This window comes from Otolemur garnettii, unplaced genomic scaffold (assembly GCF_000181295.1).
Source record: "Otolemur garnettii isolate 467f Iridium unplaced genomic scaffold, OtoGar3 scaffold00018, whole genome shotgun sequence".
In the NCBI taxonomy this organism is placed as follows: Eukaryota; Metazoa; Chordata; class Mammalia; order Primates; family Galagidae; genus Otolemur; species Otolemur garnettii.
In genome coordinates this window covers 17217442-17227312 of record NW_003852413.1, presented here as the reverse complement: position 1 = coordinate 17227312, position 9871 = coordinate 17217442, and the positions used below count along the sequence as shown (strand labels likewise).

The 9871-nt window shown below is 44.3% G+C and overlaps 1 protein-coding gene across 1 annotated transcript in view; it reads left to right on the top strand.

Moving 5' to 3' along the window:
* Positions 1-8272, top strand: part of METTL2A (methyltransferase like 2A) — an 18346-nt gene extending 10074 nt beyond the window's left edge. Inside the window, exons 5-9 of the mRNA XM_003786218.3 lie at positions 61-121; positions 2355-2494; positions 4973-5079; positions 6709-6774; positions 7923-8272. Coding sequence (XP_003786266.1) covers positions 61-121; positions 2355-2494; positions 4973-5079; positions 6709-6774; positions 7923-8077 — 529 coding nt within the window. The 3' untranslated portion in view covers positions 8078-8272. The remainder of the gene's footprint in view (positions 1-60; positions 122-2354; positions 2495-4972; positions 5080-6708; positions 6775-7922) is intronic.
* Positions 8273-9871: the final 1599 nt, after the last annotated feature.

The following is a 9871-nucleotide window of genomic DNA, read 5'->3' as shown; positions in this document are numbered from 1 at the left end:
AAAGAGAATAGACATAGTCCAGTTATAATCTAATTATTCTGTTTTCTATTCCTATTTCAGTGACCCAGGACTCTTTGTTTACTGTTGTGATTTTTCTTCGATAGCTATAGACCTAGTTCAGGTAAGTGCAGTGGCTTCTATTGGTAGTTTTCATTGGCTAAAGGGAAAGGGGGTGTCCTAAAGGTCCTTAAAGGTCTCTGCCTATATTCTCATTGTATTGGAGTCTGCAAGTAAAGGAATTACTGATGCAAGCACACTTCATTTTATTGCACTTGGCACTTGTTGCATTTTTTACAAATTAAAGATTTGTGGCAACCCCATGTCAGGTTTTTTTTTTTTTTTAAGACAATCTCAAGCTGTCACCCTGGGTAGAGTGCCATGGCATCATCATAGCTCACAGCAACCTCCAACTCTGGGGCTCAAGCTCCCTCTTGCCTCAGTTTTTCTATTTTTAGTAGAGACAGGGTCTCACTCTTGCTCAGGCTGGGCTCAAACTTCTGAGCTCAAGCTATCCACCTTCCTTGGCCTCCCAGAGTGCTGGGATTACCAATATGAGCCACCTGTGCCCAGCCAGTTTTTTGTTTATTTAACGCAGTTTTGGTCTGTTGCCAAGGTTAGAGTGTAGTAGTATCATCATAGCTCACTGCAACCTCAAACTCCTGAGCTCAAGAGATCTCTTACCTTAGACTCCTGAATAGCTGGGACTATAGGTGCATGCCACACTGCCTGGCCAATTTTTATATTTTTAGTAGAGACGGGATCTCCCTCTTGCTCAGGCTGGTGTTGAACTCCTGAGCTTAAGCAGTCTTCCTGCCTCAGCCTCCCAGAGTGCTAGGATTATAGGCATAAGCCACTGTGTCTGACCTGGGTAAAACATTAAACCAGCCACAATGTTCCCTTAAGCCAAAGCCGAATCCTAAACAAGGACCCAACTCTCTTCACTTCAGAGAGAGAGGTGAGGAAGTTGCAGCAGAAAAAGTCTGGAGCTAGTGGCTGGGCATAGTGGCAGGCACCTATAATCCTAGCACTCTGGGAGGCAAAGGCGGGTGGATCCCTTGAGCTCATGAGTTCGAGACCAGCCAGAGCAAGAATGAGACCCCGTCTCTACTAAAAAAAATAGAAAAACTGAGGCAAGAGGATTGCTTGAGCCTAAGAGTTGGAGGTTGCTATGAGCTATGATATTACCATGGCACTATACCCAGGGCAACAGCTTGAGACTCTGTCTCAAAAAAGAAAAAAGGGCCAGGCATGGTGATTCATGCCTGTAAATCCTAGCACTTGGGAGGCTGAGGCCACAGGTGGATTGCCTGAGCTAATGGGTGTGAGAAGCCTGAGCCAGAGTGAGACCTTGTCCCTAAAAGTAGCTGGGTGTTGTGGTAGGCACCTATAGTCTCAGTCACTCGGGAGGCTGAGGCAAGAGGATCAGTTGAGCTGAAGAGTTTGAGGTTGCTGTGAGCTATGACACCCCCGCCACTCTACCGAGGGCAACAAAGTGAGACTCTGTCTCAAAAAAAAAAAAAAAGAAAGAAAGAAAGGAAAATGTTAAGAGAGCCTGGAGAAAAGCTTATCTTGCTGTAAATGTAACTGCTGCTACTTTCCACAGGATATATTCCTAATCATTACAGCACATGTCTGTTTATCTTAGTTAGATCTTCTGGGTAATATGCTGCAGCTTCTCCATCAGCATTTGCTATTTCATCTTGTACTTTATGTTTTAGAAAATGCTTCTTTCCTTAAACTTCACAAACCAACCTCTGCTAGCTTCAATTTTTTTTTTTTTTTTTTTTTTTTTCCTGAGACAGAGCACAGCTTACAGCAACCTCAAACTCTTGGGTGTAAGTGATTCTCTTGCCTCAGCCTTCCGAGTAGCTGGGACCACAGGCACTGTTACAACACCCAGTTATTTTTTAGAGACAGGGTCTTGCTCTTCTCAGGCTGGTTTCAAACTCCTGAGCTCAAGCATTCCATCTGCTTCAGCCTCACAGTCATAGGATTATAGGTGTGAGCCTCCTTGCCTATCCTCTGTTAACATTTTTTAACCCATTTATCTTTTTTTTTTTTTTTGAGACAGAGCCTCAAGCTGTCCCCCTGGGTAGAGTGCCATGGCATTATAGCTCACAGCAACCTCCAACTCCTGGGCTCAAGCGAGTCTCTTGCCTCCGCCTCCCAAGTAGCTGGGACCACAGGCGCCCGCCACAACGCCCGGCTATTTTTTGGTTGCAGCCATCATTGTTGTTTTGGCGGGTCTGGGCTGGGGATTCGAACCCGCCACCTTAGGTGTACGTGGCTGGCGCCTTAGCCGGTTGAGCCATAGGTGCCGAGCCAACCCATTTATCTTTTCTACCTATCTGCAGACACATTCAGAATATGATCCTTCTCGGTGTTTTGCATTTGTTCATGATCTGTGTGATGAAGAGAAGAGTTATCCAGTACCCAACGACAGCCTTGATATCATCATTCTCATATTTGTTCTTTCAGCAATTGTTCCAGACAAGTAAGTTTTAGGTCCCTTGACCATTTGGCCTGATAAAAACAAAGATTTGGTTATACCAGTCTTTGGTACTAGAGTTGGACTCAAAAAGGGTTTCATTAATGTTTTGATAGAAAGATGACACACCATCCACTGTGATATGAACATCCCAATCATTTTCCTAAATCTTAAAGTCCTCTAAATGTCTGTTTGCTAACTGTAGTATTATTTTGGGGGGGTGGGGTGGGGGACAGAGCCTCAAGCTGTTGCCCTAGGTAGAGTGCTGTGGCATCACAGCTCACAGCAACCTCCAACTCCTAGGCTCTAGTGATTCTCCTGCCTCTGCCTCCTAAGTAGCTGGGACTACAGGTGCCTGCCACAATGCCCAGCTATATATTTTTTGGTTGCAGCCATCATTGTTTGGCGGGCCTGGGCTGTATTTGAATCTGCCAGCTCAGGTGTATGTGGCTGGTGCCTTAGCCGCTTGAGCCATACATGCCAAGCCTATAGTAGTTTTATTGTGGTTTAAAAAATTAAACCATTATAGTTTAATAATTACAAAGAATGGGGGAGAAGCCTTTGAGTCAAGACAGGCCAGGAGGTTGGCAGGTACATTTACAGCAACCGGTGCAAACCAAACACCCAAAATCATGGGATTAGGATAGCTTCTTAGAGACTTCAGAAAGCTACTCACTCTCTGAACATCAGAGGCAATGAAAAGATGATAAAGTAAATTAGTGTGAAAGGTCAAGGAAAGCTGATGTCAGAAAGCTGGAAGATCAAATGACTGAAGACTGTAAAGCCTGAGGAGTGAGATCCTTGTGTGTTCTGGGAGTCCATGGACCCAGTGCTGGCTCCACCAAGCAAGATCTTTGAGTGCCTGTCCTTCTGTAGCCCACTTTCCTCTAGGATGGCATTGACATCATCTGACCTAAAGAAGATGTTATGAGTGTGAACTAAAAGCATATGAAGGATAGCCCAAAGGGCCTGGCATGGTACTGAACTTTCATAACAGCAGTTCAAATGATGCAAATTTTTTAAAAAATTACTGTGGTCTAAAACAAAACATTAAAAACTTGTTATTCACGTCAGGTGCCGTGGCTCATGCACTTAGGGAGGCCGAGGAAGGTGGATTGGCCTAAGCTCACAGGTTCAAGACCAGCCTGAGCAAGAGTGAGACCTTGCGTCTAAAAATAGTTGGGCATTGTGGCGGGCACCTGTAGTTCCAGCTACTCGGGAGGCTAAGGCAAGAGAATCACTTGAGCCCAAGAGTTTGAGGTTACTGTGAGCTATGATGCCACAACACGCTAGGGAGAATGACAAAGTGTGGCTCTGTCTCAAAAAAAAAATTGTGGCTCGGCGCCTGTGGCTCAAGTGGCTAAGGGGCCAGCCATATACGCCTAAGGTGGCAGGTTTGAATCCAGCTCGGCCCAGCCAAACAACAATGACGGCTGCAACCAAAAAATAGCAGGGCATTGTGGCGGGCGCCTGTGGTCCCAGCTACTTGGGAGGCTGAGGCAGGAGACTTCGCTTGAGCCTAGGAGTTGGAGGTTGCTGTGAGCTGTGAAGCCACGGCACTCTACCCAGGGGGATAGCTTGAGGCTCTGTCTCAAAAGAAAAAAAATATTGTTATTCAAAATTTAAATAGACTTTGAAATGTTTTTTCTAAGTTTGTAGTATTTATACTTCTGAAGTGATGAACATTTACCCCTGCACCAAGAATTCGAAGAACCCTGCATATGGAAGTGCAGGTGTGAATGTATGCCCTCTGCCTGTAGTACTTATATGTGTACTGATTGTATTACCATGTAAATTGTAAGTTCTTTTTGAGATAGAGTCTCACGCTGTTGCCCTGGGTAGAACACCATGGCAACATCATGGCTCACAGCAACCTCCAATTCTTGGGCTCAAGTGATCCTCTTGCCTCAGTTTTTTTGTATTTTTAGTAGAGACAGGGTCTCACTCTAGCTCAGGCTGCTCTTGAACTCAGCAATCCACCCACCTTGGCCTCCCAGAGTGCTAGGATTGTAGACGTGAGCCACCACGCCTGGCAAATTGTCAATTCTTAAGGACAAGTCTTCATGCAGTCTCTGAAAAGAAAGAGCTCAGGTCAAGTGTGACAGGTAGATGTGTCACCTAGTGGTCCTCTCTCAGTGATTGGGAATCTGCTCAGAGAGCCACTAAAGCACAAGGCAGGAAGGGCTGTCCCAGGAGAAAGTGAGCCAGCCAGAAGGCGTGGAACTTTTCCCCACCCTGAAGCCCTATGACAGAAGCAGGTTGTCCTGGGTGCTCTTCAGGGTGAGGGCAGCAGGTTGAGGCCACCCCTGTGAGCAGGCAGGCAGCTACGTGTACTCCAGTTCTAACTCAAGCAAGGGCAGAGAAGCTGAGATTCCAGGGTGGTTTGTCAAATAGGAAAGAGGTCAGCTGGCTTTGGGCATATGCTACAGAGAAAGGGAACCCTGTTCTTAAGGAGACCTGATTGTCATTCCTGCTGCCCCACAGGATGCAGAAGGTTATCAACACACTGAGCAGGCTTCTAAAGCCTGGAGGGATGATGCTTCTGCGAGATTACGGACGCTATGACATGGCTCAGCTTCGGTTTAAAAAAGGTATTTTGGGCTTGGTGCCTGTGGCTCAAGTGGCTAAGGCTCCAGCCACATACACCTAAGGTGGTAGGTTTGAATCCAGCCCGGGCCCACCAAAACAACAATGACAGCTGCAACCAGAAAATAGCTGGGCATTGTGGCGGGCGCCTGTGGTCCCAGCTACTTGGGAGGCTGAGGCAGGAGACTTGCTTGAGCCCAGGAGTTGGAGGTTGCTGTGAGATGTGATGCCACGGTACTCGACCCGGGGGGATAGCTTGAGGCTCTGTCTCAAAAAAAAAAAAAAAAAAAGGTATTTTGATATAATAATCAAAACAGTGGTTTTGCCCATCAGAATAGTGACTCTCAAATTTGAGCTCCATATATAAAGCAATTTAAAATAGGCTAAAAGTTGTATATTTTTGAAGAAAACTTAGTAGGCTGTATGATCTAGATACCGAGGTCTTTTAAACCAAGATAGCTACGTATAGAAGAGCTATTTTTAGAAAGACATTTGAAAGACATAAATAATTTTAAATGTGGTATGACAAAAGATGCCATTAAAAGCTCAAAAGACATGAGAGATTGAGAAGGAATATTTTCAGCACATTTTAACAGACTTAATATCTATGTTCCTCAGAGGGCTGTCATGAAATTGATAAGAACAAGATCAGTGACCCACTCAAAAGACAGGCAAGGAATATTTAGATTCTGTTCACAGAAGAGCATATCTAACCAGTGAACTAAACTACAAGGAAATGAAAATAACAAGATAATGTTTCTTTTTGCTGGTCAATTCAGAGAAAAGGGTACACCTTCATTACTGATAGAAATGTGAATTTTTATGGCTCTGTATAAAACACCCATACTGTATTCAATCCAGTAGTTTTTGGAAAGTGCAAGCACATAATATATGTAGATAAGCAAAATCTTGGAAACAAAATGAATGCCTCTGGATAAGAGGATGTTGTACTTGTCACCTGAGGTAGACCCCATATGGCTGGGTTAGAGGGATTTCCATTCTGTATTACTGAGAGAAATAAGGTGCAGATGAGTATTTTCAGCTTGATCCTGTGAATAATGGTCTCTGGGGGGGAAAGATACACAAATGTGTGATGATATTGGTGCTCAGAGAGATGTGGAAGGATTACATGCCAGGTTGTTAAGATAAAGTCAGGAGGTTAACAGCAGAAGAGAAGGTATGAGATTTTGAAAACCAACTCTCAGTTAATAAAAAGAAGGGCTCGGGACCTATAGCACAGTGGTTACAGCACCAACCACATACACTGAAGGTGGCGGGTTCGAACCTGACCCCGGCCAGCTAAACAACAATGACAACTGTAACAAAAAATAGCTAGGCATTGTGGCAGACGCCTGTAGTCCCAGCTATTTGGAAGGCTGATGCAAGACAATCGCTTAAGCTCAAGAGTTGGAGGTTGCTGTGAGTTGTGATGCTACGGCACTCTTAATGAACGAGGATGACATAGTGAGACTGTCTCAAAAATAATAATAATAATAAAAAGAAGGGAAGGAGTATTCACAATATAAACCAGCTGTGAGTTGTCAGATTTAGATTTGTGTGTGTAGACACATGGAAGGTCATGCAAAAGGACAGTGACCACAGTGGAAACTGACTTTTACCATATCATTCCACAGGTCAGTGTCTGTCTGGAAATTTCTATGTGAGAGGTGATGGCACCAGAGTTTACTTCTTCACACAAGGTATGAAACACTCATCTGGACCTGTTCACTGGTCCCTAGACAGCCCTGGCTTGTGTGTACTGTTAGCCTCTTCTTTGCTCTTCCCCCACTGCTTTGCTCTTTCTATCACTTTGTCCAAAATGGGAAACGTGCCAGTTCTAGTCCAGCCTGTTTCATGCTCTCTGCTAGGCTATGTCTAGGTGCACCTGCTCAAGGGCAAGTCATTTCCCCAGGTTCCAGGTATAAGCTGGAACTGCTGTCCTCTGCCACTATTCCTGTGTGCCAGCTTCACCTCCAGTAGAGCCTTATGAATGCTTCACTCCTTCACCCTTTACTGGGTCACTCACTCCTTTGAGCCTTTGGTTAAAATGATGAAGCCTCTTCCGTAAAAAAGTTGCTTTGACATACATATATGTAGATATTTGTGTATACTTTTAAAGTGTTTACAGAACACTGAAGGCTAAATATAAGCCAAAAGGTTTTTTTTTTTTTTTTGGCCGGGGCTGGGTTTGAACCCAACACCTCCAGCATATGGGGCCCTACTCCTTTGATCCATAGGCACCATCTGAGTCAAAAGTTCTAAAACAATAACTGACTTATATCTTTTGCCTTCTTAAAAATGACTCCCCTAGGGCCTGGCTTGGTGGCTCACACCTGTAATCCTAGCCCTCTGGGAGGCCCAGACAGGTGGATTGCCTGAGCGCACCAGTTCCAGACCAGCCTGAGCAGGAGCAAGACTCCATCTTTAAAAAAGTAGCTGGGCATTCTGGTGGTCACCTGCAGTCCCAGCTACTCAGGAGGCTGAGGCAAGAGAATTGCTTTAGTCCAGTAGTTGGAGTTTGCTGTGAGTCGTGATGCCACAGCACTCTACCAAGGGCAACAAAGTAAGACTCTGTCTCTAAATAAATAAGTAAATAAAATAAAAATGCTCTTCCTCAGCTGACTCCTGGAGAAGACTTATCTCTGGGTTCCAGTCTGCTCTGCTCAAAGGGGTTCAGTTTCCCCTACCAAACATGAACCTGCTGTTACCAAGCCCACTGCATATATAGCTGAACAGCTCTCTTCATGCCACTTAAAATACATAATGACAGCGATCTCAAGGGCCCTGGTTAACATGGAATGTCATAGACAAAAATGCCTTTTGGGGGGATATCTTTTTTCCAAACTAGATGAACTGGACACACTTTTCACTACTGCTGGACTGGAAAAGGTTCAGAACCTGGTGGACCGCCGATTGCAAGTGAACCGAGGGAAACAGCTGACAATGTACCGAGTGTGGATTCAGTGCAAATACCGCAAGCCTCTTCTGTCCAGCACCACCTGAGGGATACTGCTACTGACACAACGCGGGCTCATTATGTTGAGGGGGTCTGTTGTACGTTTTTTGAGGCAGTCTCATTCTGTTGTCTAGGCTGGCGTGATGTGATGCACTGATAGCCCACTGTAATCAAATTCTTGGGTTCAAGAGATCCTTCTCCCTCAGCCTCCCAAGTAGCTGGGACTTAGAGGCATGTGACCACGCCTGGCTAATTTATTTTTTAAATCTTTTATGAAAACAAGTTCTCACTATGTTGCCCAGGCTGGTCTTAAACTCCTGACCTCAAGCCATCTTCCCATCTTGGCCTCAGAAAGTGCTAGATGACAGGCATGAGGCTCCACACCCAGACTTGAGGCTTTTTTAAAAAAATTACCTAGGCTGGGCAAAGTGGCTCACACCTGTAATCCTAGCACTCTGGGAGGCCGAGGTAGGTGGATCATTGAGCTCACGAGTTTGAGACCAACCTGAGCAAAAAGCAAGATCCCATCTCTACTAAAAATAGAAAAACTGAGGCAAGAGGATCACTTGAGCCTGAGAGTTGGAGGTTGCTGTGAGCTTTGACACCATGGCACTCTACCCAGGGTGATAGCTTGAGACTCTGTATCAAAAAAAAAAAAAAAAAAAAAAGAATTATCTGTATTACCTACAGTGTGCCAGATGGCAGTACATACTTGTAGTACCAGCTATTTTACAGGCCAAGGCAGGAAGATCCTGTAAGCCCAGGAGTTCAAGTTCAGCTTGAACAATATAGTGAACCTGTATCTCTTAAAATATAGTAATATAAATAAATAGAAAAGAATACCTGTAAAGTGTCTTGTTGGTATTGGACAGTTCAAAAATTCAGATTCAAACCTTGAACCTAACAATATTGCTTTTTATCAGAATTTTAACAATTCTGCTTTATATTTGTGAAGCCCTTTTAATGTATACTTTCCCAAGTTCTTTTTGAGATCTCAGTCTGTCTTGCCATTTTGTAACTAATAACTGAAATGTTATTCATGGGAATTAGGAATTTCAAAAATACCATTTGGAAATAGTATCTAAAGAAAAAATTTTCCATAAAAAGAACTAAAAATAAGAATTTATTGTCATGTGAAAAAGCTGTAGATGATGTGTTGTTATTTGAAGTTGTATTAAACTATTTGGGAATTTTAATTACATGGGCTGGGCAATTATCATTGATTAATACAAAAACGAATAAAGGGGCTGGGTGAGGTGGCTTATGCCTATAATCCTAGCACTCTGGGAGGTTGAGGTCAGTGGATTGCCTGAGGTTTGAGACCTCAGGTTTGACACCAGCCTGAGCCAGAACAAGACCTCATCTCTAAAAATAGCCAGGCGTTGTGGTGGATACCTGTAGTCCCAGTTACTTGGGAGGCTGAGGCAAGAGGATTACTTGAGCCCAAGAGTTTGAGGTTGCTGTGAGCTGAGATGCCAGAGCACTCTACCCACTCTACCCAGGGCGACATAATGATACTCTGTTTCAAAAAAAAAAAAAAAGAATTTCAGAAAATGCCAGGCTCAGTGGCTCACACCTGTAATCCTAGCACTCTGGGAGGCCGAGGCAGGTGGATTGCCTGAACTCAGGAGAACAGACCTAGCTAGGCGTTATAGTGGGCGCCTGTAGTCCCAGCTACTTGGGAGGCTGAGGCAAGAGGGTCATTCATGCCTAAGAGCTTGAGGTTTCTGTGAGCTGTGATGCCACAGTACTCTACCGGGGTGACAAAGTGAGAAGACTGTCTCGAAAAGAATTTAAAATAAAATTTCAGAAAATGGGGATACTTTCCATAATGAAAAGAA